This window comes from Piliocolobus tephrosceles, chromosome 9 (genome assembly GCF_002776525.5).
Source record: "Piliocolobus tephrosceles isolate RC106 chromosome 9, ASM277652v3, whole genome shotgun sequence".
Taxonomy (NCBI): Eukaryota; Metazoa; Chordata; class Mammalia; order Primates; family Cercopithecidae; genus Piliocolobus; species Piliocolobus tephrosceles.
The window spans coordinates 114,174,979-114,191,162 of NC_045442.1; the positions used below are offsets into that span (position 1 = coordinate 114,174,979).

At 36.4% G+C, this 16,184-nt stretch overlaps 1 protein-coding gene across 7 annotated transcripts in view; it reads left to right on the forward strand.

Annotated features, from left to right (window-relative positions):
• The window catches only part of TRDMT1 (tRNA aspartic acid methyltransferase 1), a 57,381-nt gene that overhangs the window by 22,458 nt on the left and 18,739 nt on the right, over positions 1-16,184 (forward strand). For 2 of the 7 annotated variants that reach the window (XM_023223216.2, XM_023223217.2), the window contains exons 2-6: positions 1,239-1,348; positions 10,564-10,640; positions 14,011-14,082; positions 14,703-14,768; positions 15,842-15,911. In XM_023223216.2, coding sequence (XP_023078984.1) covers positions 1,239-1,348; positions 10,564-10,640; positions 14,011-14,082; positions 14,703-14,768; positions 15,842-15,911 — 395 coding nt within the window. Of the gene's footprint in view, positions 1-1,022; positions 1,144-1,238; positions 1,349-10,563; positions 10,641-14,010; positions 14,083-14,702; positions 14,769-15,841; positions 15,912-16,184 lie in introns of those variants that run through there. The other 5 variants (XM_023223221.2, XM_023223219.2, XM_023223218.2 and 2 more) reach the window with 5 other exon arrangements.

The following is a 16,184-nucleotide window of genomic DNA, read 5'->3' on the forward strand; positions in this document are numbered from 1 at the left end:
GCTGAGTGTCTTGAGCCTAGCAGCTATTTAGTATAAATCCTTGGGGACATTTGTGCCTTTCTTTTCTTCCTGGCTTCATCTCTTCTAGGCCTCAGTGGAAGGTTATGATTGTTTTCTGAGTGTGTGTGAACCTTTCTCCTTGCCCTGTCTCCTGTGGTCTGCTTTTATTGCCAGGTATCTGCTGCATGAGTCCTAGTTCCTCACACCATTCTTTTTTTTTTTTTTCTTTTTTGATATTTGGGCTAAGCTAAGCAGCTAACTATTAACCAGCTAATGGTGTTAAAGAAATGGCTACTTGGAACTACTATATAATATTGTATTGTTTTCTCTGATGATTTTCTTAAGTCTCAAATACTTTTATTTTTAAAACTTCACACTTTTTCCTGACTTGGGTCAGGGCATGCACATAATTGGTTTTATGCATGTTTGGGGAAAGAGGGTGGTGATTTTAAAATATAACTATGGCTGCAATTGTGGAGTTCCAATTCTGACTAACATTAAAGAATATACTGAAATTTTCTGAATCTGAAAACATTTTGAAAATGCTTTTCTTCACCAGCAAGACAGAAGGGCAGTGAAGACATTCCTTTATAATTATTTCCCTTATTCTTCTTATATTCTCTCCTGGTCTGTCAACATTTAAGATGTTGGTAAATAAACCATTTACATTTGGATGCCAATTAATTGTTCATCTCATTTAAAAACTTATGTAAGCTTTAATTGGGTGAATTTTGTCAAATGTGAATTACATCTCAATAAAGCTATTACTAAAAAAAAGAAAAAACTTAAAGCATTTTCAATGGTACTTTGAAGCAGCTTTATATTAATGTGAGAAGGTACAGAACAAATGGTAATTTATTTATATAAAGTTCCAAATCATAGGGGTTTTAGAATATGCCTCACTTTTCAATTTTTGGTTTAACTTAGGAAAACTTTCTATTTGACTTAAAAGTGTGTCTCTTAATGAGGGAGGAAAGCAAATATAAGAGGTAAGCACTAAAATATTTAAATCTTATCTTTAGCATTGGAATGCTGTTTAGAGAGATGAACCAGAAGTCCACGTCCAAATATTTCACTTCATGCCTGGCTTCCCCGGGCCTGACCTTCCATTGACAGTCTGAGATCAGGCTAATGCATGAGGAAGTAAGGAAATGGATTACTAAATTCTGCTATTTTGATTTCTTTCTATAATGAACTTAAGGACTTTTCTTTTCAAGATACTCCATTTGTCATTACAGAAAGCTGTATACCTGCACAAGTGGTGGCTGCCATTGATGTCAACACTGTCGCTAATGAAGTATACAAGTATAATTTTCCTCACACACAGTTACTTGCCAAGACAATTGAAGTGAGTAATTGTCATTGTTTTAATAAGTATGTAGCAAGGGAAATGTGATTGAAAAACACTGGCAAACACTGGTTTCTGGTGGCTTAATTGGAAGATAAAGCATATATAAATTTAAGAGTTCAGGAGAAGGGAATTAACATTTTATATCCTATCAGAAGATAGCATGCTTTTAAAAAAATGTCCAGCAGCTGGGCGCGGTGGCTCATGCCTGTAATCCCAGAACTTTGGGAGGCCGAGACAGGTGGATCACAAGGTCAGGAGATCGAGACCATCTTGGCTAACACGGTGAAACCCCGTCTCTACTAAAAATACAAAAAATTAGCCGGGCATGGTGGCGGGCGCCTGTAGTCCCAGCTACTCGGGAGGCTGGGGCAGGAGAATGGTGTGAACCCGGGAGGCAGAGCTTGCAGTGAGCCTAGATGGCACCACTGCACTCCAGCCTGGGCGACAGAACGAGACTCCGTCTCAAAAACAAAAACAAACAAAAAATGTCCAGCTATAGAGAGGGAGATCAATATTTTGGTCTCTCAGAGAAGTAACTGAAATGTAAGGATATGCTTGACTTCTAAATGCTTGGTTCTGTGGTGATATCAAAGTTCGAAAAAGTATTTACTTTTATTAACTACTTACATAGTATATATAGTATGCAGTAAGAACAAGGGAGAAAATCATTGGCTTTTACTGAATCCTTCTTATTTTAGCAAACCTGTCAAGGTTAACCTTTTTCACCTGTGGTGACTTCCGCACACGTATTGAAACATTAATTTATGTTGAGTTATTTTTAAAATAATGTGAAATTGGCCGGGCGCCGTGGCTCGCACCTGTAATCCCAGCACTTTGGGAGGCGGAAGCAGGTGGATCACGGGGTCAGGAGTTCGTAGACCAGCCTGGCTGACACAGTGAAACCTAGTCTCGACTGAAAATACAAAAATTAGCTAGCTGTGGTGGCATAAGCCTGTAGTCCCAGCTACTCAGGAGGCTGAGGCAGGAGAATCGCTTGAACCTGGGAGGCGGAAGTTGCAGTGAGCCAAGCTCGCATCACTGCACTCCAGCCTGGGCGACTTTGTCTCAAAAAAAAAAAAAGAAATTGTGTTTTTTCTCCTAATTTATCATGAAAAATTTTACAAATTTTCTCATGAAGCCATAATTTACATGCAATAAACATGTAGTTTATTGTATGTAATTTTAAGTGAGCAGTTTGAGTTTTGACTCAGTCATCAACTGTGTAACTACCACTACCACAATCGAGACTTAGAACATTTCCATCATGCTAAGTTGTTCTTAGTGCCACATTTCCGTCAGTCTCCAACCCCAACCCAGGCGACGATGGATCTGCTTTCTTTTCATTATGGATTAAGTTTTCCCTTTCTAGTATATCACAAATAAAATCGTAAGAGTGTAATTCTTTCGAGTGGAACTGCTTTTGTTTAGTGTTGATGGGTTTGAAATTCATCATATTTTGTTGTACATCAGTAGTTTGCTCTTTTTTTATTGTTGAGTAATATTTTGTATAATAGAATATCATATACTACAATATATGTATCTATTCACATTATTATAGACATTTAAATCATTTCTAGTTTTTTACCATTACAAGTAAAGTCACAGTGAACATTTATGTACAAATCTGTGTGGATCTTAGTTTTCATTTATTGTGGATAAATACCTAAATTTATTAAACTTTATGAGAAAATACCAAATTTTCCAAGTTTTTAAAGTGTTTTTACCATTTTACATTGTCACTATTAATGTTTAACTGAGAAATTTCACGTCCTTGCCAACACTTGATATTGCTGGTCTTTTAAATTTTAGCCATTTTAGTGAGCATGTAGTGGTATTATGGTTTTTAATTCGCCTTTCCCTGATGACTAATGAGGTTGAGTATCTTCTTATGTGCTTATTGGCAATTTGTATATCTTCCCTGCCAATACATTTCTTGCCCAATTTTTATTATTTGGGTATTTGTATTATTATTATTTGTGAGAGTTGTTTATCTTTTCTGGATTTAAGTTGTCAGAAATATGCATAACAAATATCTTCTCCAATTCTGTAGGTTCTCTTTTTATTTCCTTAACTATGTCTGTCAAAACACAGATGTTACCATTTTTGTTTTTTCTTGTAGAGGACATGTTTTTTGTGTCCTAAGGAATATTTGCTTACTCAAGTTTTCTCCTGTTTTCTGAAATTTTATAGTTTTAGTTTTACATTTAGGTCTTTGAACATTTAAGGTTACTTTTTGTGTAGATTGTGAGGTATGGGTCAAGATTTATTTGTTTTCTTACAAGGGGACATAATGTTGTCCTAGAACCATTTACTGAAAAGAATGTCCTTTCCCTAATCAATTTCTTTGATGCCTTTATGTTAAAAAATCATGTATGTGTGGTCTATTTCTGAACTCTCTCTTCCGTAGTGTTTATGTTTATTATTATACCAGTAACACTGTTTTGATTGCTGTAGCTTTACAGTATATATTGAATTCAGGCAGTGTTAAGTTCTTGAACTTCTGTTTCTCTTTTTCTAGGTTAATTTGGCTGCACTATTCTTTACATTTCTGTGTAAATATTAGGATCAGCTTGCCAATTTCTAAAAAAAAAAAAAAAGGCTGATTGAAATTACACTGATTCATTTTGGGAGAACTGACATCCTAATAAAATGGAGTCTTCCAATGCACAGATATGGCATCTCCTTTTATTCAGGTCTTCTTTAGTTTTTATCAGCAATGTTTTCTAATATTTAGTGTATAAGTCTCACACATATGTTGGTTAATTTTTCCCTAAATATTTGTGGGGTTTGGTGCTATTACAGGTGAGTCTTTTTGAAATTCATTTTCCAATTGTTTGTTGTTAGTACATAAAAATATACTTATTTTTGTTTATTGCTTTGTATCCTGTGGCTTCTATATTCACGTATTAGTCTCGCTAGCAAAAATGAATTTTTAAAGGATTTTCTCCATATGCAATTATATTGTCCAAAAGACAATTTTACTTTTCCCCTTTCAATTTGTGACCTTTTTTTTCTTATCTTATTGCATTGTCTGGGATCTGTTGTACAATGTTAACTAAAAAGGGTTAAGGTGGATATCTTTGCTTTTTTCCAGATGTTAGGAGTGTAGTATTTAGTCATTTGTCATTTAGTATGATGTTAAAGTTTTTTGTAGATGCCTATTATCAGGTTAAGAAAGTTTCTTAACATCTGATTTCTGAGAATTTTTATTATGAATTGGTGTTGAATTTAAGTGTGTTTTCTGAATCTTTTGATGTGACTATATTATTTTTCGTTTTAATGCTTTAATATGGTAATTATATTAATTACTTTTTTGAATATTATATCAATGTTGCAATTCCTGGAATAAATCCTACTTAGTCATGATGAATCATCTTTTTAATGTAGTACTGGATCCAGTTTGCTAATATTTTATTAAGAATTTTTGCATTTACCTGCATAATTTTTTTTGTGGTTTCTTCATAATGTTTTAGTATGGTTTCAGTATTAGAATAATAGTAGGGTCATATTTTCTGGAAGAGTTTGTGAGGAACAGATATTAGTTCCGTTATAAACAGTTGATAGAATTTTGTTAGTAAAGCCTTTTGGTCCTGGAGTTTTTTTTTTTTTTTTTTCTTTTTCCTTTGGGAAGGTGTTTATGAATTTAATTTTTCAAATTGCTATAAGGTTATTGAGGCTATCTATTTGTTAATGTTTGCACGTATACTTTCATCCTTTTAATTTTATCCTAATTATATTTTTATATTTAAGTTAGGCTTATTGTAGACAGAATATAGTTGGATCTTTTTTCTTATTCAGTCTTATAATCTCTGCCTTTTAATTGGAGTTTTGTAACATTTACATTTAATCTTGTTAGAATATGGTCGAGCTTAATTTAACTACCTTGTTACTTGTTTTCTTTTTCTCTAATCTGTCTTTTGTTTCTTTTTCCCTCTTTTCTTGCCTATTTGGATTTTTAAAAAATTCGTTATTCTTCACTGATGTCTTCTAAGACAATTAGTCATAGTATTTATTCAATGTAAACTGAAATTTTTAAAAAAATATCTACATATCTATATCTATCTTTGTTTTATTTTCTTATTGGATTCTCTAGGGTTTACAATATGCATCTATTACTTGTGGAAGCCCACCTTCAAATAACATTATACCACTTTATGTTTAAATTTTCACAGTATACCTCCAATTTCCCCTACTGGTCTATTTTGATATTTTGTCTTGCATTTTACTGCTCAAAATGTTATTATAGGCGCCAACATACATTGTTACTATTTTTTGGATTAAGTAGTCAAATATCTATTAAAGAACTTTTAAAAAGCACAAAAAGTCTTTTACATTTGTCTATATGTCTACAATTTTCAGCTTTTTTTTTTTTTTTTTCTTGAGACAGAGTCTTGCTTTGTCGCCCAGGCTGGAGTGCAGTGGCCTGATCTCAGCTTACTGCAAGCTCCGCTTCCCAGATTCATGCCATTCTTCTGCCTCAGCCTCCTGGTTAGCTGGGACTACAGGCACCTGCTACCACACCCGGCTTTTTTTTTGTATTTTTAGTAGAGACGGGGTTTCACTGTGTTAGCCAAGATGGTCTCGATCTCCTGACCTCGTGATCCACCCGCCTCAGTCTCCCAAAGTGCTGGATTACAGGCGTGAGCCACCATCCCTGGCCTCAGCACTTTTTATCCTCGTGTTTTAGATCAAAGTTTGCATGCGATACAATTTTTCTTCTTCCTGAAAAACCTTCTTTAGTGTCTCTTGTTGGGTATATATAGAAAAGGACAAATTACCTTGGTACTTTTGAGTAAAAAAGTGCTTTATTTTGTCTTCATTGTGAAATATAATTTTTACGGATTTTTTTTTCTGTTTTGGAGAGATGGGGTCTCACTGTGTTGCCCAGGCTGGTCTCAAACTCTTGGGCTCAACTGATCCTCCCACATCAGCCTCTCAAAGTGCTGGGATTGCAGGCATGAGCCACTGTGCCTGGCCCACTGAATCTTTGATTGCATTCATTTTGAAAGATATTTTTGTAAAAATCTGTTTGTTTTCTTTTACTACTTTCCAGTGTTAGCTGGGTTGCTTAATTTCTGACTTAAGGTCTGTAATAATTTCTGTTTTCATTCCTCTTAATATATTGTCTTTCTCTGTCTACGTTTAAGATTTTATCTTTGTCACATGTTTTGAAAAATTTTATTTTGATGTGCTTTTTATGTTTTTCTTTATTTGTAGTGCTTGGACCTTGTGGTGCTTTTCTTACTTATAATTTTCATCAAATTTGGGGATTTTGACCATTATTGCTTCAAAAACAATCTCTGATCTCTTTCTTCACTTTCTCCAGTTACATATTGTAGAGTAAATGCTAGCTACCGAAGACAGAGTGATCCATGATAAATATCATTAATGCCTCTGAAGAAGAGAATGACTCCAGTGGAACAAAAACTCTTAGTAAAAATAGATAAAAATTTTCCTAAAATGAAACTTACAATGTAACATCCATGAGCCCTTCTGGAACAGATGACTCCATCACTTAATCTAGCTAAGGAAGAGATGAATCAAAGTAGAAAACCCAGGAATGAAGCTGCCATGTTAGGAGGAAAACTGTGGTTAGAAAATAGGTGAAAATGTTGTAAAGTTTTGCAGTGTAGAAGTAATAATGTAATTGGAGTGGGAAGAGGCAGTGAGACACAAAAAATACGTCTTTGCAGATAAATGAAACTATCAATTTTTTAGGACATTATTCAGTGTTATTATTGTCAGGGTCTCAGCAGAGCTGGGAAAGAGAAAGCTCAGCTGTCAGAGCATCAAAGTAGCTGTTTTGGCAACAAGCCAAAAACAAAGGCTTTCACTCACTTATCGTGGTGTTACTGGCAAGAATCTAAAAGCAGGGACAACACCACTCTCCCGATTCCATTTACCCATAGATCTGTGTAGATGTGAGGGCCCTCTCACTGTTGAGGGAATCATTGGCCTTAAGGGAAGGGCAAGCAGGGAGGGCTAGTAGTGGAAAAGTGCTGGGGACTGAGTCAGGGTGGCACACTCTTCAAGTGTCATCAGGGTCTTCAGGGTTTCCCACACCTCCCCACACAAGGAGGCCTTGGCAGAGAAGTTCTGCTCGAGGCCTCAGATAAGGAGACCTCGGAATGAAGGCTCTGGGACTAAGTATGCAAATGTTCCAAGAGCATGACTGCTGGCCTGGTTGCCCGAGACCTTGACTGCACATACACACACACACACACACACACACACACACACACACACACGTCTAAACCCAGTAACATACCAAATGGTGAAACTTTAAAAGTATTCTCACTAAAATAATAAAAAGACAAGGATGTCCACCATTAGCACGACTAATTGATATTGTTGTGGAACTGTTAGCTAATGTACTTACACAGAGAAATATCATATAAATAGAAATAGAGATTTAAAAATGTGATTGAATATGCCAGAAAACACTAACAAGTTAAGCAAAAATAGTATATGAGGAATACTTAGTGCTTTAATAAGGAGGCTGGCTACAAAAATATGCTAACCTATAGCATACTATATACAAACAAAAACCTACTAGGAAACATAATAGGAGAAAGTTCCTATTTTTCGTAACAACACAAGAATCTATATAACAAGAAATCTAATTCATATGGAGGTTAAAGAGACTTGAAAATGATGAAAGCGTACTGTGGCTTTGGATAGGATGGCTGAATATTGTAAAAATATTGGCTCTCTTTCACTAAAACTTCAATAAAATAGTCAAAAGTTGTTGTTTTCTAATCTGCCAAGTTCTTCCTAAAGTTCAAATGAAAATTAAGTTTAAGAATAGCCAGGAAACTTTCTGAGAAAATAAGCAAGAAGGCAGGAGCAGAGGGACATATACACCTGCCAGTCAACACGGGATGAACAATGTTAGCACACTGACCTGATCTAATATTGTCTGAAAGCAAAAGTGTTTTCCTCAACTTGTATCATCATATAATGTAAAAAGTCAATTTCCATTGGCTTTAAAATATTTAGTCATTAAAGATAACCTGTGTATTTCCATGACTACTTTATTTAATCCAAGTACATTTTCATTGACCTAGAATACCAGGTTAAACAAGTTGTGAATGGTTCAATTTAGTGATGAATTTTTGCTTAATTGCCTTATCAGTTGGCCTACACTATTAAAAAATCACTATTTTCAAAAAATGCTCATCATCACTGGCCATCAGAGAAATGCATATCAAAACCACAATGAGATACCATTTCACACCAGTTAGAATGGCGATCATTAAAAAGTCAGGAAACAATGGGTGCTGGAGAGGATGTGGAGAAATAGGAACACTTTTACACCGTTGGTGGGACTGTAAACTAGTTAAACCATTGTGGAAGACAGTGTGACGATTCCTCAAGGATCTAGAACTAGAAATACCATTTGACCCAGCCATCCCATTACTGAGCACATACCCAAAGGATTATAAATCATGCTGTCATAAAGACACATGCACACGTATGTTTACTGCGGCACTATTCACAATAGCAAAGACTTGGAACCAACCCAAATGTCCATCAGTGACAGACTAGATTAAGAAAATGTGACACATATACGCCATGGAGTACTATGCAGCCATAAAAAAGGATGAGTTCATGTCCTTTGCAGGGACATGGATGAAGCTGGAAACGATCATTCTGAGCAAACTATCGCAAGGACAGAAAACCAGACACCCCATGTTCTCACTCATAGATGGGAATTGAACAATGAGAACACTTGGACACAGGGTGGGGAACATCACACACTGGGGCCTGTCATGGGGTGAGGGGAGCGGGGAGGGGATAGCATTAGGAGAAATACCTAATGTAAATGATGAATTTTAATGGGTGCAGTACACCAACATGGCACATGTATACATATGTAACAAACCTGCACATTGTGCACATGTTCCCCAGAACTTAAAGTATGTGTATATAAAAAAAGAATCTGTTAAAGCTGTAACTTTTTTAGTGGCTAGCTGTATTAGAGACATTGACTCTGTTTACTTCCTTTTGATTCTAGACATAGGATGCCCCTGGAATAATTGCTATGAGAGATTGTTGTTTTTTTTTTACTTCAGTTTTAGGAATTTAGCTGTTATCATTCCATGTCCAGTTGCTTATCATAATGGCCCTGTATATACAGGCTGTTGAACTTGAATGCGATATGCTAATACCCTGCCCCGTGTGTTCTGGCAGACTGCTCAGTGTAGAATTTTCAGATTGCTTTCCTTAGCACGGTGGAGTCGAGAAGTGCTTTAGGAAATTTTCAATATCTAAGTTTGATTTCATTTTCATAGATGTATCTGTAATTATTTAAAATCCTGTGATCAAAAACTGATAGACATGCACATTCAAACTGTTAATACAATGGAGACAACTGACATGTTCCCATGTTAACTCACTCTTTACAGAATTCAGAGTAAAGCTTTTCCTGCTTTATTCATGTGCTTGAACTTCTTAGAAGTGGGTTATAATTAGGAAGGTTTTGATTCTGGACTGATTTCTTTAAGTTTCTAGCTAAAGATGTGCACCGAGAGTGCTTAATGTGAGTTGGCAAACCCCTGACGTGTGCTTCCCTGTGTTTGTCTTCTGAGATATAGAAAGGGAGCAAACATAGCACAGTTTTCAGCTAGTTAGCCCATTAGGAATTCTTTTGATTCATCTTGTCAACAATCATTTGAAGTTCATTGCACACAACTGCAAATATTTGTGGCTATCTGAGAATTAGGCCCTTTTCCATTTGATAATATATTAACAGATGTATATGAAAAGGATGGTGACTGGTCTGCATATCACATTTGCTAAATAAAGAACATTATTGACAGATAGGTATTTAAAAATTTCCTAGACCCCATCCCCATGGAAATGGTCAATTATAAAATAAAGTTCTCCATGTTTTACTCCAGAAAACAGCAGTGTTACTCTTGAGGCGTGATACAGGCCAGATGTGCTTAGGATCCAGGAAACAATTGTTCCAGCTCTGGGCTGGTGCTGGGAACTTGGGGGAAGTCACTTAATTTCTTATAGCTTCAGTTTACTGCCCCACTTCCTTCACAGTATTGCTTTGAGAAGTTAGTTAACCAAAGTTGATTTGACAAGCATTGTATTATAAACTGTTTCAGTTTCTGATATATTTAGTTATAGTTAGTATTTTCCTTCTTCCCCATTCTATCCATGTTTTTATGTTTTTGTTCCCCCAAATGTTCATTCCTCAGGGCATTACACTCGAAGAGTTTGACAGATTATCTTTTGATATGATTTTAATGAGCCCTCCATGCCAGCCATTCACAAGGTATGTGTCATAAATATTTCAGTGTTGTATTGGTCCATTTTGATGCTGCTGATAAAAACATACCTGAGACTAGGCAATTTACAAAAGAAAGAGGTTTTCTAGACTTACAGTTCCATGTGGCTAGGGAAACCTCACAATCATGGTGGAAGGCAAGGAGGAACAAGTCACGGGCAGCAGGTAAAGGGAGAGAGGTTGTGCAGGGAAACTGCCCTTTATAGAACCATCAGATCTCATGAGACTTATTCACTGTCACAAGAACAGCACAGCAGAGACCTGCCCCCATGATTCAGTTACCTCCCACTGGGTCCCTCCCACAACACGTGGAAATTCAAGATGAGATTTGGATGGGGATGCAGCCAAACCGTATCAAGTGTTGAGAAAGTGCTTTTGAAGGACTTACTAAATCAAATCATACCATAGTGTCAAGCATGGACACTTTGAAGTTTATTAGCTTTATTTCATAGTTTGGAAATTTTTTCATAAATCCTTTTATCTACTTATGTTTGTATGTATTTATTTTTAAATAATAATTATTGGGGCAGGGTCTTGCTCTGTCACCCAGGCTGCAGTACAGCAGTATGATCACAGCTCCCTGCAGCCTTAATCTCCCAGGTTCAAGCAATCCTTCTGCCTCAGCCTCCTGAGTAGCTGGGATTAACGTATACCCTGCCATGCCCAGCTAATTTTTAAATTTTTTGTAGAGATGGCATCTCACTATGTTGCCATGGCTGGCCTGAAAGCCCTGGGCTCAAGCTATCCTCCCACCTCGACCTCCCAATGTGCTGGGATTACAGGCGGAGCCACCGTGCCCAGCCTCTATTCATATTTATAATTAAGCATTAATCACAAAGGAAATAGCAATTGCTACCAGATGAGCAAATTAATTTGGTCAAAAGTAAATATGCAATACTATAGGATACCTCTTTTATACTTACCTAAGACACAATGTTTATTTCCAGCCCAAATTACCTTAATTCATTTAAACTAATGAGCATTCAAGAATATCTTTCCAATACTGATTAAGCAAAGTGAATTTCTGCAATAAATATTCAAGTCCTAAATTGCTTAATTGTACAATTTAAAAGCTAGTTAAGCATGCACTTGTGAACTTTACATTTCTTAAAATTCATATGTACATTGAATAATTCTGACTTTTCATAACATTATAATCTCTTCATTAAAAAATTATATATAATGTGTGTGTATATAAATATTTGGCTATATGTTTCAGGAAATTATATCTTCAACCAAATCTTGACTAATTCATCTTCATTTAGATATTTTTAATAAGACTCTTTTGAATTATTTTAAATGATAATAGCAGTAGTAATCCTCTAAGTGTCTTATGCAGAGGATGTCATTTAATTTAACAAGCCTATGGGGTAGCCATTGCTGTTATAATGATTTTACAGATGAGAAACTGGGACATAGAAAGGTTAGTTTTCTCAAGGATATACAATTAAAGAATGTCAGAGCCAAGATTTGTCAATCATTTTATAGTTTCCATGATTTTAAGTAGAATATCATATGTAATAAGCAGTGTAATTCAATGAATGAATATTCTAATGCTAAATTTCCATCTAGGTTTGGATTTATTTAAACAATTCTCTAGGAAATGAATTCCCCAAGGATTTATTGTTCACCTACAAACCAGGCATTATTTTTGATGCTGTAGTTTCTGTCCTTTGGGAGCTTATAGTCTAATGGGAATGGCTGACAAATAATTATCTTATAATGTTATCTTAAATTAAATTATAAGTTATATAATAAAAGAATGCTGAAAGTGTCACAGGAGTTCAGAGGAGAAAAGGATACCAAGAGAAGGGAATTCTTTCAGAGGTGATGTCTGAACTGTGTCTGGAAGTAGATTAGGAGTTTATCAGAGCAGGCAGAGGCCATTCCATCTCAGGGTGGCTCTAGTGGAGTACGAGAGTGTGAGAGTGTGGCCTGCGGAGTACAGTGAGCAGGTTATACACAGCGGAATGCAGCTCCAACTCTGTGAAGCCTCAGGTCATACTGCAGAGGGCCCCGTAGCTTTCCTACTCCCACCTCCACCTTGTCTTAGCACAGCTCCAGTTGCCGATGGCAGGAGTAACTGATTCTGGAGTCCTCATGTGACAGTCTGACAGGAAAGGACAGAATAAGAAGAACTGAAGATTTCTGAGAAGTCTGTTCACATCCAGTCTAATCCCATAGCTGAACCTCAGGTCCACTGATGGTTTTGGTCCTGCCATCAGGTGTGAGGGAACTGACCGACGATGCCAAGTAACTTATTTAAGACTCTGAAGATAAATAGGATGCTTTTGAACCCTGGTCCTCTGTTCCTGCTGCTCAGGCTCAATTCAAGTCTTCATTTCTGCTTTATCTTTGGTCATGTTGTGAATCTTATTTGTAGGATCTACTTGCTAGCCCAAATACTGCCTGTTTACATGACTCGTTTTGACCCTAGTTACTCTCACCTCCTGCTTATAGAATCTAGCCTTCAGCTTAAGTCTCTCCTATTTACTTTGGACAAAATTGTGTTGGTTTTACCTACTGCTTTGATTGGCTTAGATTGGCCACCAGTGCCATTAGCTTCAGGTTGCTACTCCATTCAGCAGCTCATTCGTCTGAACTCTCGTTATACCACCAAGGGGAGAGCAAAAAGTGTAGTCAGCCAGCACATGTGTGTGTGTTTTCTAAACAAAGTGATTTTAAGAGAACAGTTGGTTTTATTCTGCATTGACTTCTTGTTCTTTTTTGATTAAATAGAAGTTATTTGTCATATTGTTTTATAAAGATCAATTTTAAGTGTACTTTTTAGGTATGTAAGGATTTTTTTTCTTTTCAACCTCTGCCTTCCAGGTTCAAGCAATTCTTGTGTCTCAGCCTCCTGAGTAGGTGGGATTACAGGTGTGCCCCACCACATCCGGCTAATTTTTGCATTTTTAGTAGAGATGGAGTTTTGCCATGTTGGCCAGACTGGTCTGGAACTCCCGGGCTCAAGTGTTCTGCCCACCTCAGCCTTCCGAAGTGCTGGGATTACAGCTGTGAGCCACCACACTTGGCCTAATTTTTGTATTTTTAGTAGAGACGGTGTTTCACCATGTCAGCCAGGCTGGTCCCGAACTCCTGACCTCAAGTGATTCACCTGCCTCACCTCCCAAAGTGCTGGGATTACAGGTGTGATCCACTGTGCCTGGACCCCTTTTTTCTTTTTAAATGAATAAATGTATTTTTTTCTCTGTAACAACAAAGATGACCCTATTTTTTGTGAGGACCAACTTATTTTTATTCTCTGTTTTGACTTAAAAAGTGATTTGAGATCTTTTTATCAGATTATTGATAAACTTTGTGTGTGTGTGTATGTGTGTGTGTTTTGCTCCTTTAGGATTGGCCGGCAGGGTGATATGACTGATTCAAGGACGAATAGCTTCTTATATATTCTCGATATTCTCCCAAGGTAAAAACTTTGATTCCTGTACACGCTTACCCTTAATTTGAAACTCCAGGTCTGGAAGAATGTGATGTTTGTCATTTTATAGAGGATAACCATTTATACATGCTCCCTTGAGATACTGTGCATGTCATTTATCTTCTCCTACCATGGCTAATAGAATAACTGCAAATGTTTCACAATTCCACGCTTGCCACCACAGTGAGTGACAGGGAGTCACAGCCTAATAGCTAGATTCTACTGCCTCTGTTCATAGTGTTGTTGCAAATGGTGCTAATGTTAGTGAATGCTGTTACCCATGGCCTAAAAATAAGTGCAAACCTTTAAAGCCACCCTTCTGTATGAGTAGCAGCCCTTTCAGTTGTCACCACAGAGGCTCTGTGTGAAACCATGTTTGAGATCAACTCCAATGGAAATTAACATTTCAAATGTTAACTTTATCAAGTGTGCCATGTTTAAGGGAAAAATGAATAAAATATAAGTTGTCTCCAGCCTTATAAAATTCCATTTTAAAAATAGTTCAGAAAATTACTTCCCTCATATTTCCCACAAGTAATGATTTTCTTTACTTTTTCTTCTTAGTAATGAGATATTTAGAATTCCATTTGTTTGTGTTTTTTTTTTAGATTACAAAAATTACCAAAGTATATTCTTTTGGAAAATGTTAAAGGTTTTGAAGTGTCTTCTACAAGGTAAAAAAAAAAATGTATTTGTCTTGCATACATCTTAGACTTGGTATGTCTTATAGTAGGAACTGTTGTGAAATAAAAATCTTAAAAACCAGTGCATACTTTCTGACAGTTTATATGTTAAATGTCTTATTCATCAGTGTTGATTTTGACTAATAATATAAAGTATTACAAAGTTTTGTTCAACTGATTCTCTTCTCTTTTGATATTTTCGAATTTTTCTGGAGTAAGTGGTTAGTAAGAATGGCATTTCTCAATTTTAGCCATTTATATTGGTGCTTATTTCTGTGGAAGTAGAAATGTTTTCAGTAAGAATTGGTCCTGTTGGCAAGTATTTCTGCCCTACAGCTGGATGCAGGAAGAATCCCTGTTGGGGTTCTTTCAGATGGTGGCTCCGCTGGAGAGAAAGCATCCACCGAGTCCTTGCATCAGCTGCTGTCTGTAACAGTGCTCCCATCTGACTGGCTACCTTGAAGAAGATAGAGTTCTAGTTCCCATGGCAGGTTGATCATCACTAGATTAGCAATTCTAACTTTCATCAATTTGGATAATTTATCTGGCAGCTTTATTTATTTTTAATAAAGAATTATCTATATCTTTTGATTCAATATTATTTCTCAGGTGCTGAACTTAGTAAAAACGTAGGGTCATTATCTTTCTAAACAAGTGAAGTTACAGTTTTCACTTAAAATGAGGTTTTGTGGGCCGGGCGTGGTGGCTCACGCCTGTATTCCCAGCACTTGGGAGGCCGAAGCTGGTGGATCATGAGGTCAGGAGTTCAAGACCAGCCTGGCCAAGATGGCAAAACCCTGTCTCTACTAAAAATACAAAAAGATTAGCCAGGTGTGGTGGTGGGCACCTGTAATCCCAGCTACTCAGGAGACTAAGGTAGAGAATTGCTTGAACCCGGCAGGTGGAGGATGCAGTGAGCCGAGATTGTGCCACTGTACTCTAGCCTGGGTGACAGAGCAAGACTCTGTCTCAAAAAAAAAAAAAAGAGTTTTTGTGTACATTATTTAAGTAAGAACCACCTTTCCAAGTAACGAATGAAAGCTTTCTTTTCTTCTTCTTTTCAGAGACCTCTTGATACAAACAATACAAAATTGTGGCTTTCAGTACCAAGAGTTTCTATTATCTCCAACCTCTGTAGGTACCACAGTTATAAATGCTTATATAAATTATAATTTAAAGGCTTTTTCTCTCAAAGGAAATTTGATTCGATAAGCAGAATGGCTTTATTTTGGATAATATTATAGGTAAACTCTGAAAATAGTTTAGATTATTGGTCTTCCTTCCCAAAGAGTTGAGTGCATGCATATAAATTCATTCACACATATTTCATGAAAAAAATTATATAGCTTGAAAAAGAGACTATATTTTTCTTTTAGAGAGCAAAGGATAGCATATTTTAAAAATATG